The 19646-nt window shown below is 34.2% G+C and overlaps 2 protein-coding genes across 2 annotated transcripts; one reads left to right on the plus strand and one right to left on the minus strand.

Annotated features, from left to right (window-relative positions):
- Positions 1-7359: 7359 nt before the first annotated feature.
- CCT2 (chaperonin containing TCP1 subunit 2) lies at positions 7360-16475 on the minus strand. The gene is made up of 10 exons (XM_028177019.2): positions 16322-16475; positions 15987-16160; positions 15768-15903; positions 15166-15385; positions 14135-14273; positions 13791-13999; positions 12764-12938; positions 11860-12037; positions 10542-10745; positions 7360-8441 (listed from the first exon to the last, which is right to left on the minus strand). Exons 1-10 carry the CDS (start codon positions 16322-16324, stop codon positions 8269-8271), a joined length of 1611 nt encoding a protein of 536 aa, XP_028032820.1. The 5' UTR covers positions 16325-16475; the 3' UTR covers positions 7360-8268.
- A 771-nt stretch (positions 16476-17246) lies between these two features.
- LOC114245034 (synaptobrevin-1) lies at positions 17247-19100 on the plus strand. Its single transcript, XM_028177038.2, has one exon. The coding sequence runs from the start codon at positions 17387-17389 to the stop codon at positions 17747-17749; it is 363 nt and encodes a 120-aa protein (XP_028032839.1). The 5' UTR covers positions 17247-17386; the 3' UTR covers positions 17750-19100.
- Positions 19101-19646: the final 546 nt, after the last annotated feature.

Raw genomic sequence — 19646 nt, forward strand, 5'->3', positions numbered from 1 at the left:
CCTTTTACTTTGACGATAATTACCAACTTTTCAATATTGCCTGTTTGTTAAGAAAATTTACCAGAGTCCATATTCAGGGTAACGAAAAGGTCCTTGTTTACCTTGCACGTCATGTCAAAATTTTCAATTGGTTCAAAATAACGGCTGTTTTAACCATTAACTGGGACCAGATAATTGTCTCAAGTCATAAATAGGCAGGCTAAAACCTAACCGTGCCGACGTAAGCCATCTAATGTTATTCACCCGGATAAGCAATTAAAATAAAAGCCCAACTTCCGACGTGAACAAGTATTGGACGGATAATGTTATTTTCGTAGATAACTAGGTATGTGTTTCAGTAGTAGCTCGCCGTTTCTTGGACACTCGAATATCCTGAGAAGTTATCGAAGACCAATATCATTCATCATTCTGCGTGAACATTCTGTTCGTATTACATCATAATAACGTACGACCCTCTAGCTTAGCCTAACATAAGGATAATATATAATCACATATATCAATAGGATAGCGTAACTTAACTATGTCTGTGGTACTTGCATTTAACTTCGTATCTAACTAAGAATGAGAATATGAAGTCATAAATCATGATTCAATTACAAAAAAAATTTGATGTTCATTCATATTTATTTATATCGTGATATACGAAATTACGAATGCTATTTGATGAACCTCTGATATCTTACAACAAAATATTTTTGTATTTAGTTTAGAAGCGTACCTACGTTAACGTAAAACAAAACAAACTTATTACAAACGCTATACACAATAATTACGATGCAGTTTATTTTCTGCATAACAATTTGAATGGAAGTTACGAATGCGACTGAGTACTTAAACGACTTAAAGAATTCGCCATTACTCCAATGACATTTATGCTTTATTGCATTCACTAACGCCACTTTAGAAATTTATTAGCTATTCATTAGAAGTACAGTACACGTTTGTATACTATTATATATTATGGTATTACATATATTATACCTACCTATCTATTTGAAGAATACGGAAAAGGTAGGTACGCAAAATTAGTAGTCATTCTTGTTTAATCGGCTTTATCCCTAATAATGTGGGAAGAAATTTTATGTTTGGATCATTCTTTGAAAATTATTTAAGCGAGTGTTTTATTATTCGGGTTCGTTATCGTCTGCAATTCAAAAGAATTGTAATATGGAAAAGGTTTTACGGCAAATATAAAACCGATGCCTATGGGGATAAAAGAGAACGTTCTGTATTAATTTTTCATGTACACTTGCCATTTTTATTCAAACGGAGGGAATGCTCTTGTTTTACAGACTTCTTATGACGGTAGTAGAAATGCCATTGTAGAAAACAGGCGCCGGGTAGGCACACTAAGCCACTCAAAGTCCCTCAGTTGCGTACGTGATTACTCTCTAAATATTCCACTTTATTGTGCAATCCTCTCCTTGTCACGCGAAGAAGTGGGACCAAGAGTTGGGACTGAATAATTTAGTCGGTCGACGAAGGATGTACCATTTATCCAAATTGTCGCCTACAATGTGAAAATAGGAAAACGAGTTAAAATAAACGCGCTGTTAGTTACGAGTCTTCCGATCGAAATACAGAATTTATTTTTAAAAATAAAGAGTTTTAAAGTTCATCATCCATGTTAATTACGTTTTTTTGTTTAGGTATACTTTTTTTCTTTTTGATATGGACAGCTCAGATCTCGCCTGGTTGGTGTTAAGTGGTTGCCAGGGTCCCTAAAACTCATAAAGTGAGCGATTGACTTTTATACTTAAAGTGGAACTTCCAGTACCTACCTAGTATTGCAATACGACTAATTTGCAGTTAAGACTAGAATGCGCGAATGTTTTGCAGCTAAAATAAGTAGGATTGGTACCCCCGCTTGCAGATCTTTAACGACAACGATTTTTTTTCCAAATAAATAATATTAACATTCAGCCATACTAAATTATGTTTTACAAGTTAATGACTATGACGGAATATTAATGTTTTCTTGAAAACTCTGCAACTTTAGCTTTATTAGCCTCAGTGAAAACGAAATGGCCCATAATTATAGCAATATTTGAATTGCCTTTTCCATAAACAACAATCGCATGTTGAGGAACTATTTGTATGCGGCAAAATGATTATTTGGGTGTCTATTCAACTTTATTTTGGTAACATACCGAGCTTTATCATAAAATTACACCAAGCCTTAACCTTAACATTTACCCTTAAGTTCCAAAATACTATTGTTAGGCGTTTTTAATTGCCTTTTTATGTTATAGAACTAATACATATAATAGATATCTCACACGTACATTTATTAGTGAGTAACACGTTTGAGCGACAGTAAAATTGAAGGGACGAATCCTTGTAAATCGAATAATAAGGGAAAATTATATTACCTTTTTTCTCGGTTCAAAGGTAGTTGACGATTTTCGCGTGAAAGAATTCTCTGAAAATAAGATTTGTCTTTTTATTTTTGCTATAGTCTTCCACATTCAAAGAATAAATTCTGATTTTTTACAATCTGCAAAGTTTGAAATTCTTCGAAGATTTCATAAATCAGTTAAAGATGACAGAGGCGAACGAAACCCTTGCCACCGACGCACCTTGTCATTTTCTGAAATCGCTATCGTAAGCCATAAAGCAATCTTGCGTTAGAAAGATGTTTATTTTAGAAACGAGCCGGGTCCCAAGGGTTTATTTCAAGGATAGGATAACAATTGAAACTCTAAGAATACACATAGTTTTTTGTAAAACAATAATAATAATAATATGTAATCTATATTTAATACGTGAAGCAAAAACTTTGTATCCCTTTTTACGAAAATTGTGCGGACGGAGGAGTATGAAATTTTCCACACTTATAGAGAATATAGAGAAGAAGTGCACAATGCTAATAATTTTTTTTAAATAATGCATAAAAGATGCATTAAATCAATAAAGAAAACATTACACACACTACATACCATGTATTTGACGCTGTGGCATCTACCTATCCACCTACACACACAAACACACACAGACACACACTAGCACACTTACTATGTACATTGTCATTTATATAATATATATACATAATAATATAATAAATACCTACATTTAATAATAACACGCACACATTTATACTACAACCATAATATTAGTATATTTACATATTTATTATAATTACACCGACACCAGACGATAAAATAACGGCAATAGAATGTGCAACGAAAACGCACATTCTAACGGTATTTGCAGTGGAGTGTGCGGGGAGACAACCCCGCTCCGGCGCATCGTCCCAACCGACAGCGATTCTCTCGACTTCACGCAGATCGCATGTCGCCTATCGATAACCTACTGATACCTACCTACTGAACCTACTGACTGATGTTTTATTTAAATTCAGTTTCCACCTTACTATTTAATCTCACTATTTAATTCTATGGACTAATTCTTCGTCTGTGCTGTGCTACCTGTTTGTGCGTGTTCAAATTATTGTACCTATGTAAATAAATAATAAACCTGGACCTATATTGATTGATTTCATTGACTTTGTGGTGCAATTTAAATCGATAAAAACTATTTAACCTAAAACGCACACACGCATGCATACTATTTGTTCCTGACGTCTGTTGTCAAATTGAGAATACATTAAATATTGTTTGTCTTTGTTAATATATTTTATAGTGTAGTCTCTCGAATATATTAAGTGTATAATCTATGGTGTAGTCTTGGCAAAATTGCACTGAAGTAGGAAACCTATGGAAATGAAACGTCAACAAAAAATTCGTGCCACTGTGACGTCATCTGGTCACAAAACATGGCGGTTTTAGTGCTGCTCAGAAGATTTTAATGTTAGTAGGTTTTATCGATAAACGTTCTTGGCTTATTTTATTTTAAATATTGTTGAGTATGAATGTATTTGTAGAATTTATACTTTAATAGGAAGTAAGTATATTGTTATGTGCAAAGATGATGTGATTTAGATATTATGTGAAATCTAAGACGAGTTCGTGCTTCAAATTTTCCAAGTATACAATATGACGATTTTTAAAATTTGCTACACTGATTTTATAAAGTTGTCGTTTGCCGCAAAACATAAAGATATGACATAGTACAGTGCCCATCAGCCCATTTCTAGCATGCTGAATGTTATCGTATTTTGAGTACGTGTTTTTCTTAGACTATTACAATCTATTTTAATTGTTTTGCTGACTCTAAAGTCCGTAACATACTACCGCAGCGCACCTCAAGGAAGGTGCACCGCACTACCGCACCGCACGCAAATTTTAAACTTATCAAGGGACCGCCTGATAAAAAAAACACCTACAGAACATTTATTCGTTAATAAAATTACAAACGTCATTCCTTGTGACTTCCTCTCTAAAATCACTTAATTATTAAATATTTATCGAATTTACAATAATGTTTTACTCACTGCGGAATAAAACTATTTTATTCAAATAGTTCCGAAGAGATTTTGTCGGTAGCCTTTTTCCCGAAATATCTAAACAGAATGTCTAAATATGTTTTGATAACATATTTTAAAGAGGTATTTTTGATTAGTGTCATGATCAATAGATTCCGACCGAACAATTGTGTCGGATTTTTCGGATGAGGGCTCCATAATGAAATTAAATATATATAGATAATAGTTTTCGGGCATCGACTTTCTTGAGATCCTATAAAATATGTTTTAATTATTATTTTTGTATGTTTTAAGCATGATAAAATTAGAAATTTTATATAAGCAATCATATTAAATCGATATCAAAGTCAATAAATAATGTACAACCCAAAACAGACGGCCGAACTGACGTGACAATGACATTTGGCGCGCTAAACATGGCGGATTTTCGGCCTCATTAGACGGAGACGGAGACATTTACGTATATTCATGTTTCATTTTACGTACGCACTGAAATACTGTTATATTGTTTTCCTGCGAGTTAAAGTGCTGAGTAAGAACGAGATAGATATATGTTTATGTGTGTGCCTTCAAAATGGGTGCTATTTATATAAGCAATTGTACGTATAGAACAATATGTCGTGTCCCTACTATATAGGTCTATGCAAAATTGTGATTATAGAAGTATAAAATACAATCATAACAAACTTACAATTCCAATTAATTATAGTCGAATTTCGACTACTGCGGGACCTCTAGTAATGTAGTAATAGCGTATCTGGAAATTCTGATAGAAAGTTTAGATAAATCTGAGAATTCTCTTATCTTAACATAGTTCAGTAGAGATCTCCCTCCAATTTCTGTCTTGACTAATGGCAAGGCTTGTTGTCAGCGCGCGTGAGGTGGTACCATCATCCAAGCGCTTTCTGCTCCGAATCAGTGGTGTTCCGGCGTGATGCGTGGAACGGTTGTTAGACAATACAATTGAGATTGCGACCTCACGCCTCAAAGTGGATGACGCCATTTTTCCTTCCGCTTATTTTATTGTATTGACTACTAAATATACTGGTGCACAATAAAATTAGGGCGCCTACCAAGCCGGTTGTCGTGACTGTTTCATAACTAACTCTTTATAATATATATAGAAGTCGTCGTGGCCTAAAAGATAGGTGCATTCGTATTGAGCGATGCAGCGATGTTTGAATCCCAGGCGGGTATCAATTTTTCTAATGAAATGCGTACTCAAAAAATGTTCACGATTGACTTTCATGGTGAAGGAATAACATCGTGTAATAAAAATCAAACCCACAAAATTATAATTTGCGTAATTACTGGTGGCAGGACGTCTTGTGAATCCGCACGGGTAGGTACCACCACCCTGCCTATTTCTGCCGTGAAGCAGTAATGCGTTTCGGTTTGAAGGGTGGAGCAGCCGTTGTAACTATACTTGAGACCGTAGAACTTATAACTCAAGATGGGTGGCGCATTTACGTTGTAGATGTCTATGGGCTCCAGTAACCACTTAACACCAGGTGGGCTGTGAGCTCGTTCACATATCAAAGCAATAAAAAATATATTGATTATTTATTCATTATGTTCATTCCTAAATGAAATAATGAATTTTTAAATTGACCAATTTTGTTTTTAGCAATACACAAGTAAAATAAAGTATTAAGAAAACCTTACTACATCACACTGCTTAAAAAAAATTAAAATTAGTTTTGCTATGGTCAATCTTTAAGAGATATTGCCTCCTCTGGCTTTCACAACACAAACATTTTTTTATTGCCCTTTTAGGCAGACGAGCACACGGCCCACCTGATGGTGAGTGGTTACCGTCGCCCATAGACTTCAGCAATGCCAGAAGCAGCGCCAAGCCGCTGCCTACCGCTAACAAACTATCGTTTTCGTCATTATATTTAACTTTTTAATGGTAGATTGGGGTATGTTTTCATATTCCTTCAATAAAGCCGTTTTCAGCTGTTACTAGTTCTCCGGATTCTCGCTCTATTACTATACGTTGAGCTTGTCACATAAATGGTCTATGGGATTATGGTCTAGAATTCGTGCTAGCCAATCGAGAAGCTGTATCCGTACTTCTTGCAAGTAATCGCCAAAGTACATCGGACTGTGGGAGCGTGCATTATCGTCTATTAAGTAAAATTTTTGATCGAATTATCCAGATTATAGCACTACATGCTCTTCAAGAATGTCAGTGATGTGACTCAGCAGTCACAGTTCCACTGTCTGCGTTAACCAGCTTTGTACTTTTTAGCTTATATAGCTATAGCTAATAGTTTCAGATGTGACACATTCAAATATTTCTGCTGGTCTACGATACTCTTTTGCGACTATCAATACCATAAAGACACATACGGGATACATATATTTTCTGCAAACCCACCAGTGCACTTTCTGCAAGCTTGGTAGTCTGCTAAAATGCCATAATCATGAAGTCCGCCAATATACACACACCGATGGGGTGAGTTAGGCTGCCTATCCACCGAGTGGAGAAACGGAGAAATATTAACCAATAAGATAAGATTGAACAGAATCATTTTGCAATCTTATGATTATGATTTTGTGCAATCTTATCTATATATATATAAAAATGAATTGCTGTTCGTTAGTCACGCTAAAACTCGAGAATGGCTGGACCAATTTGGCTAATTTTGGTCTTAAATTATTTGTGGAAGTCCAGAGAAGGTTTAAAAGGTAAATATATGATGAATATATGATATTAATATGAAAATGCTCGGAATTAAATAAAAATAACAATTTTGTTTTTCCTTTGACGTGCCCCCGTCGGACAGATTCCTTTTGTGTGATGTAAGTTTATTTTATACAAAAGTTGAGGTCTTTTATTTATCGATTGAGGCACTACGAAGTCTGCCGGATCAGCTAGTTGTTTAATATTTCTCCGTTTCTCCGCTCTGGTGGACAGGCACCCTTAGTATCGTATTCAAATAAATAATTAGGTATATAAAGAACAATAATTTATTCAGTTAGATACTTTATTAAATATCGTTAATACATCGCTAAAATTACTAAAGGCATTAGCATTATCGACCAATAAACTAAAAGCTAAAATGAAACTCTCATTAATTACGTGTAATTGCTAGCAACACTAACAGAAAGAAAGATGAACATTTCAATAAAACACATTACTAAATAAAGCTTGTTTGTCACTTTCAAAAGCATAATGAACTAAAATAAAATTTGTGAACCATTTTCATTTCAAAAACATTTGAGTGATGAAACATTTTTATCAGAGTTCGAATTTGAAAACAATGTAAACGTATTAATGGATCAAGTGTATATTAGTATTGAAATACAAGAATATCAATAACCACCATCATAAGATTTTAAATTTATATAATGCATCAATATACAAAAATATAACTCCATTTCTCATTAATTAAAACAGCATTAGTTTTCAATATTTTTTCTTAGTCAGCCAGAGTACATCTCAAGACATTATTTAAATGTTAACCCGAATGTTTAAATTTAAGTTCTATCAAATTTGTAATCACAATTTGTAGGTCTTAATATTTATCCCATAGTTTAGTTTAGAGATGATTGAAATTACTCTGGTGTTATAGGGTAAACCATATTATTTTTGGTACTCCTTATTCACTGATTCGCACATCAAGAAAATGAGTGCCAATTGATTTACGTCACTCTGTGGAATGTTTTACATGAGTTTTTTTTTATGTTTATAGAATTCGGCAAGCAAGTTTTAGGCTGAACATACCCGGAAACTACAGAGTACTTTAATGCCCATATATAATGTTAATATTATTCTACGGCGCCAATTGTATTAGAACGTTGGAGTGCCCGCGGTTGTATGGTTTACCCTAATATTACTGTTTTATTTGGGATGATGGTTTTCAGTGCAGAAAAGTTTAACATGGGCGACGGTCGGGCCCACGGCGTCTGGGTGCTGCCTTCAGAATGTTATCGACACGAAGAATCATCTCGGCCGCTTCAGCCGCAGACAACAGGACCTGTCTCTTTACGACATACGACTCGGTCACACCCAACTTCTTCATATCACCAACAGTGCCGTTTTGCATATCTATGAACAAAAAAAAACCATTCAAATTGTGCTTACAATTTTTAAATGTGGGGGTATGTTTTTCAGTTTGATAATTAATTTTAATGGAAAGTTAAAACCCTGATCCAAATAAACGGGACCAAATATACATATATTGTAATTTTTAAGATGCACATAAATATATTTGTTTGATTGATTGTTTTCTATCCGTTATATTTCTATATAATGTTTAATCCAAATCGCGCATTCTATGTATTTTTTACCATCCCATTTTAGTCACAATAACTATAATTTAACTATGCACTACATACAAGCGCCTGTACTAATGGACGCCACTTGTGGGAATCTGCAAGTGACTTCAAAATCTAAATCTAAAGAATATTCTGAAGTGAATCTGAATTAAACTAAAAAGATTCCCTCCCTAACATCTTGTTGTTGTTGTATTCCTAGGGTACCCTGCTGGTACATAGGGTCCTCACAAGTTGTCTCCACTTGACCCTGCCCTGTCCCTCCCTAACATACTTATACTTTATTGACATAGCCATATGCTTAAAGCTATGGCATTAGTCTCAAGTAGATTATCTGCTCTGCACGACAAGTATAACGCAACAAATCTGCTCATTAACTAAGAACTGAATAAAGTACCACATACATACAATTCTCATGTGATTGTTTGTGATGAGTGTTAGAACTACAATTAGAGGATGAAGTGGTGGTGTTATAAAGAATATTCCATATAACATAGAATGTGATATAACATAATATGGAATGAAATGAACAACTCTTGGTTGTAAGCTTTCCCTTGTGATGACCATATTAAAAATATATGTATTTTTGTTATAATTGATGTTTTAACTATGGCTGTGACCCACAAAAGCCTGCTGCATATGAAAATGTATGATAATACAATTAGATCATCAATACTATATGTACAATTTTTTTTTTATTGCTTAGATGTGTGGACGAGCTCACAGCCCACCTGGTGTTAAGTGGTTACTGGAGCCCATAGACATCTACAACGTAAATGCGCCACACACCTTGAGATATAGTTCTAAGGTCTCAGTATAGTCTCACGGAAACGCATTACTGCTTCATGGCAGAAATAGGCGGGGCGGTGGTACCTACCCGTGCGGACTCACAAGAGGTCCTACCACCAGTAATTACGCAAATTATAATTTTGCGGGTTTGATTTTTATTGCACGATGTTATTCCTTCACCGTGGAAGTCAATCGTGAACATTTGTTAAGTACGTATTTCATTAGAACAATTGGTACCCGCCTGCGGGATTCGAACACCGGTGCATCGCTCGATACGAATGCACCGGTCTTCTTATCCTTTAGGCCACGACTTCGAATTACCTTTAAAACCTTTAAAGAATAAAAATTAATGTTTTTTTTAATAATTGCTTTAGAATCAATATCTATACTAATATTAGTGGTTTTTACGGATGTTCCGTTATAACTACTGAACCATGGATCCGAATGACTTGAAACTTGGTATCCCCGTAGAAAATACATGTACTTAATGGATAGGCTAATATATATATGAGTGTTGGACTCCCTACACCAGTTGCGGGGGCGTTAATGATGAGAATCTTTGTGAGGGTGAGAAATAATACTGTTCATTTTAAATGGTATTTCTATATAAAATTAGAATACGTGACAATTCGTTATGTGAATGTGGTTTGGACGACGGCAGTATAGATCACATTTTCCTCAATTGTCGCTTGAACAACTCATTCATATGAGACCAATTTATTAGCGAACTGAAAATTCAACGGCCGGTCACTGTTCCCAGACCCCCGTATTATAAGTGCTTTTATTAAGTTTTTAACTACTAACTCTATACAGTTATAATTATATGTAGTGCATTATTCTCTGTAGATAATCTTTATTATAATATGTAAGTTTATAGTAACATTAATTTTGTGTTAGTCCCAGGCACCATTATAATTGCCAAAATTTGATACTTTTCATAATAAAAAGTGTGTTATACATAACACAACACTGGCAGAAATTGCTGAAAGTATCGGCAGATTGCCATTAAAAAAAATATTTATAATAATATTAAATGCTCAGCGAAGCGGACGGGTACACCTAGTACAATATGAAATTAGAGTACCTAATCCCATAGTGTTTTCTCCTCGAGAATGATGAGCTCTGAGTCGAGCGATGAGATCAGCACTGTCGTAGCCAGCATTGTCGGCGACAGCGGACGGCAGTCTCCGGAGCGCAACTGCAAAGGCTTCGGCTGCCGCGGCTTCCTTCCCGGCTGTGCGAGCGCCGGCGCGGGAAGCTGCTTCTGCCATTAGCATTTCACCAGCCCCTACAAGCAACAAATACTTTGACATATGGATATAGATAATAGGGTGTTCAGTCCAGACAGTCGAAGTTGATCAGTGACTGTGACAGTGAGTGTGACAGGCATCTGCGAGCCTTTATAAAAAAAAAATATTTGTAAATTTATGACACCCTTTATCCCAACTAAAAGAGATTAACGCATCATTTTGCTATAACAAATATTACAGTTATATACTGTCTTCTTAGTCGTTACACTCTTGACATATAGCAATGGAGGATGCAAATTTGATGCGCCTCACCATACCCCACCATCACACTAGGTACACATTATTATGTTTTAATTAATCACACATCGCACCTTTAGAATTATAGAGACCTAACTCAAAAAATGTGTTTTTTGTAAAACGTCGAATAAAGTTTTCAAACGGAATAGACATAAGCGGAAGGGGATGGTGTGAAAGAGACCCATGGATAAATTTGTCCCTTTATAAGCTACTTTCGGTCATTTGATTAAAACCACTTCGATAAAGCGGCACGACACGAGAACCCTCTGATCGTGGCCGCCGGTAACTACATTCCCGATCCTGCGGACAGAATGGAAAGCAGTCGACGTCGCCCAAAACACGTCATCTCGGATCCTCCCGATCCACTAACGGTGCTTTTAGGTACTTCAAGCACCGGTCACCGTTCTCGTCGAACCCGTCGCTTGCGACGAAGGGCTCGACGAGCAAATTAACTCTCAGACACAGCCCACTGAGTTTCTCGCCGGATCTTCTCAGTGGGTCGCGTTTCCGATCCGGTGGTAGATTCTGCGAAGCACGGCTCTTGCTAGGGTTCGTGTTAGCATCGTCGTCAGGTTTGAGCCCCGTGAGCTCACCTACAAACGTTAAGGCGAAGCTGAAATAGCCTCTCAAGGCTATCAGCATAGGTAGAAAAAAAAAAAAAATAGATTAAAAGGAGCAGCTGAAGAGGGTCGTTCTAGGTCAATTTTTTAATTAAAGTCGAAATAAAAAATTTCAAAATGGGTCTCTATAATTCTAAAGGTGCGATATATTCATTTGTGTAAATGTGATGTAAAATACAAAATTAAAATATATTAAACATAGTTTTATTTAATTATTTTATTTAATAATTCATACCTCCTCCACATATGACCTTCGGTTCTTTTACAGTAGCAGCAAGCACGCAAAGCGCATCATGGAGTGAACGCTCAGCTTCGTCGATAACTTGTTGTGTGGCACCACGGATTACGATCGTGCAAGCCGAGCCCAACGCTACACCAGAGAAGCGGATCAAGCTCTCATCACCGATCAGAACCTGTGAGTGGTCACTGATTATAAATCTGTTACTTTATAAATAGCTGCCTTATATTGTGATTTATTCTTGAAATGTTTTGGGTGACAGAAAACAACATCACACCACAAACGTTGCCAATTAAGTAGTTACTACAGCAAAAACTCAGTTGAACCAAACAAAAAAACTTTATCCTTAAAAGATTGGGATATGTGAGTCGTCTATTATCAAAGGCGGCAATCTGTACATTTGGACAAAAAGATTTTATTGATATGTCAATACAGATTTATTTGAATATCATCGTCTCCTTCAAAGAATACGGTTCAAAACCTGCATTAAATAAAGGTTAATAGTTAACCTGTTATTTATCTAAGATGTCGTTCCGAAGAGTTTTGTGACTGCCAATGGAATACAAAGTCAATAATTCGTTTTTCTGATTTACCAATCATTGTCCAAAAGTCAGATTGCCGCCTTTGATAATAGACGACTCATGTATTTGAATAGTTTGTAAAAAAACTCAAACAGAACAGTGAAACCACAAATGCACTTTTTAGTAGATATTTAAAATGTCTACTTTGAGTATGTGCTTCAATTGATATTGATAAGCAAGTTATGCACCAGAAGATTGATAAAAAAACCATGCTTGAGGAACATTGGTATAGCAACAGATCAAAAGACAAATTTTCTGCATTGACGGCAAATCTCTTATTGAGAAGAGGTTTTCTTATGATTTAAAATATGTCATTTTACCTCTTCGATCAATTTGCAGTGACCAAGTTTCACTTTGTCTGGTGAGTCAAATGTTGACACAATTTCCCCTCCAGTGACCAAGCCAAGCCTTTCGATACCTTCGAAATCAGCATGCTCAATTGCCATTACTCCAGCATCAGCAAACAACTGCTCTGGGTAGTTGTATATAAGTTGTCTGAAAATTTAAATTACCATAATAAGATACCCTCTTAGGCTTCCAAACACAAAAATTTCAAGAGATTAATTTAATAATAATATTATGTATTATAATATATATGCTTATTTCAGATGCTATCACAGTTAATTGGTTTTATTTTACTTAAATATTGTTTTAGTCATATCTGCATTTTTATTATGTATCAACAAAGCGCTGGGGTCATTAGTTTGACTTCACCTATTGAAGAAACAAGCAAAGTCATGTTATAGTTTAGTCAATAAACATTTAAATACGTTGGATTATATACTCTGGGTCACGAGATCTTTTTTTGAAAGAAATAAACTATTATGATTTGTTATTTAATAATGAATTAGCACATGTGTTGGGTAACAAATCAGTTCATTGTGTGTGTCTTTATGCAACCCCCCCTTAGCAATTATTTTATTAAAAGGAGAACAATTACCCTCACTAATACACTACATAAATAGAAAAATAATCAGGTTTGTAAAAAACAGTTTAATGTTATGTTCTACTCTTGAGTAAAAAAAATAAGTTACTTAAATTAGGTTCGGTCAGCCTAATTTAAAATAAAAACAGTGAGGTAAGGTATTAATATGGGCACCTCTGTTTACATTTTGAAATCTATAAGCTCTTGTAATTGGTCAACATCAGATCAGAGCTCACTTGACCAACTAAGCAAATACAAAATATAAACAACTTATGACTCACTGACTCAGAAATAATAATTAAGAACCAATCATTGCAACAGCAATCAGTTTTGTATAAGAATAAGTAATTTATATCTATAATAATATTTTCTGAGTATCCAAAAATAGAGCAATACAAATCTTTATAGTAAAACAATCTCACCTGTTAATGAAGACATTACATTTGTGTGCTAAAATCTTGTTCACTTTGTCCTTCATTTTCTCTTTCTCAGCTACTTCCAATTCAGCAATCTTGGCCATTGAATCCACTTTAATTGTGGAACCAAACACTTTAATCTTGTCAGTGTCCATTGGTGTGTTTGCAATGAGGATGTTAGCATTTTCTACTTTCTTTGGTTGATGTACACCAACCTTTAAGAAATAATATGCCCATTAAAATTTTCGTATCTATAGGTACTGTTTTTCTTTATTATTGTAAGTAATGATTAAATAGAAAAACTAAAGAGCACTAAAACTCAATCATTCAAAGGTTATTTTAAAACTTACTTTTTTGTTTAGCAAGAACCCTTCATCCAAGAATGACTCTTCAAGAAGACCTCCAGATATTTTGATAATTTGGATAGCTTTTAAATTACCAGATCCTTTCAAACGCAAAACTGCATCAACTGCTAATTTTGTGAAATGCCTGAAAGAATATTATACAGTTTATACTGTCTTTGGCCTGAATACTTATGCAACAATGTTGTATGTATATCGTAATGCCTATTGGCTCTAGATAGCACTTGACACTAAGTGGACTATTGAGGCTAATTAAAAAAATACCTTAAGCTTTAGTAATTTGGATAAAAATATAAATCTCGGCACTACCTTTGCTAGACTGATAGAGAATGCCTTAGGCATTAAGTCCGCCAATGTAAATTTTACATGAAGTGTAATAAATAAATAAATAAATAAATAAATAAATAAAAATCTCATAAAACATTTTACCCCATTTGTACAGTTTTTGTTAAAAAATATGAGAAATGACTTTAATTAACCTCTGCTTTTTGGGCTTAGATAATCTAATGCCAATATTTTCTAGATAAGCTGACACATAGACAAACTACAGTTTTTTGATATCTGCTATTAAGCTACAGCTAATGACAAAAGAAATTATGATTCTTAGCCAAAAGTTATAATTATTCAGCCATTACTGGTAAATTTACATTATTTTTAAAGCAGATTCTCATGACTTATACTTTATTTAAGCTCATCTCATTGATATAAAGTTGTCCCCTAAATCTTTGGTGATCAGCTCTGCAAAACTCTAAAAAAATCAGAACTTAGACATTCTAATGAAGACCCTGATTGGAAACACTATGGTAGATAAAATTGAGTTGCCCTACAAAAAAAAAATACAAATGGTAACATTAGCAATACAGCAATAACTCTTGGAAAATAAAAGACCTAATGAATTAAAATATATATAAATTCATATACTAGTATGTCACAGATATAGCTAATAAATAAAGATATTTTTCAATTGATTTATATTGAAAATAATGTAATTTCACAGTATACTGGTTTTCACTACTCACTCTTTGTGATTTGAAAGGATCTTTGAGCTCAGTGTAGTCCGTGCGATGTTTTCTAAATCCACTCTTAATGAAGCCTCATTTAAGTTCTTCTGATGATCAAAGCTAGCTTCTGCAAGAGCTTGTTTGGCTGCATCAGAAGCAATTCTCCAACCAGCAATGATTGTTTGAGGGTGCAGTTTTTGTTCAATTAATTTTTCAGCCTCTCGAAGTAATTCAGCAGCTGAATTTAAATAGAACTTTTATCATTATGAGATGCGTTTACATGAATTGCAAAAAAAAATCTGATTATATGTTAAAAATAGTATATTTACAAACATATTTCAACTATTTGGTAAGTTTTATTTCAATTTATAACAATGTACAGAGTCAATGTGTTGGCCGAGGTGCTTCCCTAGCGCCTTGCTTGCTTGTTCTTTTTCAAACGAGGCTTGTGGAGAGTACTCAACAGTGGGCAGTGGATTAGCTCTGCCCCTGGCATTGCTGAAGTCCATGGGCGACGGTAACCACTTACCATCAGGTGGGCCGTATGCTCGTCTGCTTACAAGGGCAATAAAAAAAATGAAATTAAAGACAAAATTATTGTCACTAAAGTTTAAACTAACCCAAAACTGTAACAGATGTGGTGCCATCTCCGACTTCTTCATCTTGTACCTTAGACATATCTACTAGGATTTTAGCAGCAGGATTATCCACACCAATAGATTTCAATATCGTAGCACCATCATTTGTTACTTCGACCTGAAGCGAAAATTCTTTATGCATAAAACATTTCAAAACACAGCATACATTATTAATGTTTAATAAAAAGACAGTAATTTTACCTGACCAGAGTTCCTCCCGCAGGAAACTAAGATCTTATCCATTCCTTTGGGACCTAAAGTACTCTTTACCAAATCTCCTATGGCAATGGCACCGATGAAACTGGACATCCGGGCAACTTCAGCTTTCTCCTCTTCTGCTTCATTTTTAAGGATACGAATTGGATTTAATGATACCTGTATTAAATTAATTTTAATTTAGAATTACATGTACACGTGCGTGAGGTTATACGGCACCGGGTTCTATTTTCACTTAGTTTTCACTGAATACGTCGTTTTTACTTATAAGTATCAGTAACAATGAAGATACGTTAGATTAAATTAAAGATTTTACTAACCATTTTGGATGAAGGACCTAATTAATTATTTTTCTTTACGCTTTTATCGGCTACAATGCACAAAGAGAAAAAGGAACGACCGAACGACCACTTTGATCACTAATAATGTATACTCTATGTCATGTATTATCTATGCTTTATGTATTTGCTCTCTGTTTTTTGGTTTTTTGCTAAACTAAACTTGTCTATTGGAAAAGCAAAGGGAACGAAACTCACGTAATGAAATTTTGTATTACAAAAATCAAAGCCTCGTATGAATATTGAAATGGAAGTGATTTTACAAATGAAATCGAAGAATGAATCTTTGGTGGAAATGCTAATTGATTGACCGAAGTTATGCGAATTCATTTATTTTATTAGTGAATTGTCTCCTCAGATTAAAACGCGTGTTCATAGTAATTTATTAATTAGGGCAGCTTTGACAGGGAGAATTGAAGTCAATAAAATCGCTGAACTTTGTTTATGATCTCTTTTTTTTTATCGTCACATTTCTGTCGCCATAGCCGAACCTAAAACCACTGCGTTTTCAAAAAGATTTCTTGCTACATACAATTTAGTTTTGGAATAAACTCTCCTCCATTGCATTTTTTGAATACTATGTGACCTGGTTGTGCTGTTGATGATGATCATGAGCGATGGTTATAAACATATTTCAACGATGGCGAATAAAATTGAATAAATGGCTGTGGCTTTTGTTACAAAATCGTACTAAAGTTCATCCGTATATACCTTATACACTGCCTTAAAATAAAGTTGAATACCACTGCATCAAATCGTTAAATTTCACCAAGTTACCAGCTTTAAAACGTTATAAATGAAATACAAAAATCTCGAAATTTTACTATTTGAAATCTATTTATCGATTAAAAATCGTTTCATTTTGGTTATGTAATCAATCTTAGATCGCCATCCGCCATCCCTAATCCTAATATTTCTATTTAGTCTGTGGTGACGCCATATTTACATTCTACGCCCGTCACCAGTGACCGAATAATAATATTCTGCATTAATCTAATTACATTCACATTGAAATTTAATAAAAACAGTTCATAATATACAGTAAAAATGGAAGAACAAGGAGGAAGTTCCGCACCAAGAGTAAGCGACAAACGCTTGGCACAAACACAAGCCAAAGTAGATGAAGTTGTTGGCATTATGCGTGTCAATGTCGAGAAAGTTTTGGAAAGAGACCAAAAATTGTCGGAACTAGATAATCGCGCAGATGCGCTGCAACATGGGGCTGCACAGTTTGAACAGCAAGCTGGAAAACTTAAGCGCAAGTATTGGTGGCAGAATTTGAAGATGATGTTAATTATAGGTGCTATTGGTGCAGTGTTGCTTATTATCATTATTGTGTGGGCAACGTCCGGTTCGTCATCCCCTGCCGCGCCTCCAGTAACTGAAGCGCCTAAAGATGTTGGCCGATAGTTAGCCAATTTAAACATATATTCCAAAAAGTATTTATTGTGACTGGGATTGGGGTTCAGAAACGACCAAGCGCGACTGGACAAAGGAAACTTGTAATAGACGCACACTATATTTCTACATGAGTTTTACATTTAGCCTTAAAAATATTGAAAAATTTATACTGTTTACAAAAGTCCCAAACAAAATACTATACAATTTTATAAAAGTTAATACATTAAGATTATTATTATGAAAAATTGTGATTTCTCTTCATAGCTAGCTTTCATATTTAACAGTGGCCAACAATATTTTTATAAATATCTTGTGATAGGTAGTAATAAATTACGAATAGAGTGTATGTATCACACAGATTGATTATTTAAACTCACTTAACACATTCCGTGCCAAGTATCCTTGCCTGACTTGTCATTCACTCCATTTGATATTTGGACTAAAGATTGATATATTTTTACAAAACATACTAAGTAAACATGTTCATGTAAGAATCACATTTTACAGAATTACATTTGTTATAAATATTTAAATTCAGTGCAATAAATATGACTGTGTCTACCATGATTCATATGGCACGGAAGCGATTAAATATTTCTCTCCAAAGCAAAATAAAAAGCACTTTTTACACTGAACAATTCACTAGTAGACTTGTCAGTTCCAATAAGTTGTGAATTTGTGATGGTAAATTCTTTACAAATTAACTGAGATACAAAATTTTCACCTAGAAATATGGAGGTAAATAAAACTTACGAACTATAATAACTGTAAAGTGGTTGTTCAAAAAATAAATGATATCAATATTTGATGTTGAGAAGGGTTTGTCCCATTTTGTAAGTTCAGGAATAAAATATAAAGGCAAATTGTCCCATTTGTCTATAATAAAAATTTACAAAAAAATATTAACATAAAACAATGTTGCACAATAAATTCTGAGGTGTTTAAATAACACAGAACACAGGTGCTGCAAGGATAAAGATAAAGATGTGTACTTTTACCATTTATTGAATTATTGCTATGCTACTTTTTAAGAAATTGCACATTCATTGTGTTGCACATTATCCAATCACAAACTTTGGTATAACCATGTAATCTACTAACAGTAACTCTTGTTGGGACCAATTAACGGGGTTAATGATATATTATCAATTGTCTCTAAGCCATATTTGAATTTTAATGTTATTAAAAGTCTGGAAACTTCTCAAAGCAACTGATGAATCAGTTTGTTAATTATAGTGAAGTCCATTATCATTGTATGACAGTGAAAAATGTTAATGTTGTATTATACTAAATCAATATATGTGTAACACTTATCCTAGTTGTTTTGTATTATAGATGTAATAAAATGTGTATTCTTCAATTGCTTTATTATTTCTGTTTTACAGAACAATCACATTTGGCACACATTGCTGTCAGATTGAAACAACTAGTTCATTGCACTTCTTAATTCAATATTGATTAAAGAAACATCTAGATATATTTTATTCATACATTTCAATCAAGATATGTAATGTATGGTATTAAAATAATGAGAGTTAATTTTCATTGTTTAACAGAATAATGGATGGTAACTACCAGAAATAAACTAGTCACATAGTTTGAAATTCTGTATAGTGCTACTTTTAACACACTCATATTTTTAGTCCTGCATGGATGTCCATATAAATGTTATGATTAATTGATCTACAAGTAAGCAGTATGTTAGAAAATTCATACAAAATAATATAATATATTTAGGTAAACAATGATCACATGCAACACGAGATCATGTGCCTTGAGAATCGAGATAAGAGAATGACACATTGAAGTCTAAAAAGATCTTGATCTTGTTTCCCCCTACCTATTTGTTGGTAGCCTAAGGGATTATTCGAACTCACTAACACTGAAGTATGAAACCTATGGAAAT

The sequence above is a fragment of the Bombyx mandarina genome, chromosome 13 (genome assembly GCF_030267445.1).
Source record: "Bombyx mandarina strain Sakado chromosome 13, ASM3026744v2".
In the NCBI taxonomy this organism is placed as follows: domain Eukaryota; kingdom Metazoa; phylum Arthropoda; class Insecta; order Lepidoptera; family Bombycidae; genus Bombyx; species Bombyx mandarina.

Coding starts and splice junctions, on each gene's coding strand:
- CCT2 (XM_028177019.2), bottom strand. Junction 14,000..14,134: donor GGTTCTTGCTAAACAAAAAA/GTAAGTTTTAAA, acceptor TATTTCTTAAAG/GTTGGTGTACATCAACCAAA. Junction 12,939..13,790: donor TGTAATGTCTTCATTAACAG/GTGAGATTGTTT, acceptor TTAAATTTTCAG/ACAACTTATATACAACTACC.
- LOC114245034 (XM_028177038.2), top strand. CDS start 17,387: ATGGAAGAACAAGGAGGAAGTTCCGCACCAAGAGTAAGCGACAAACGC.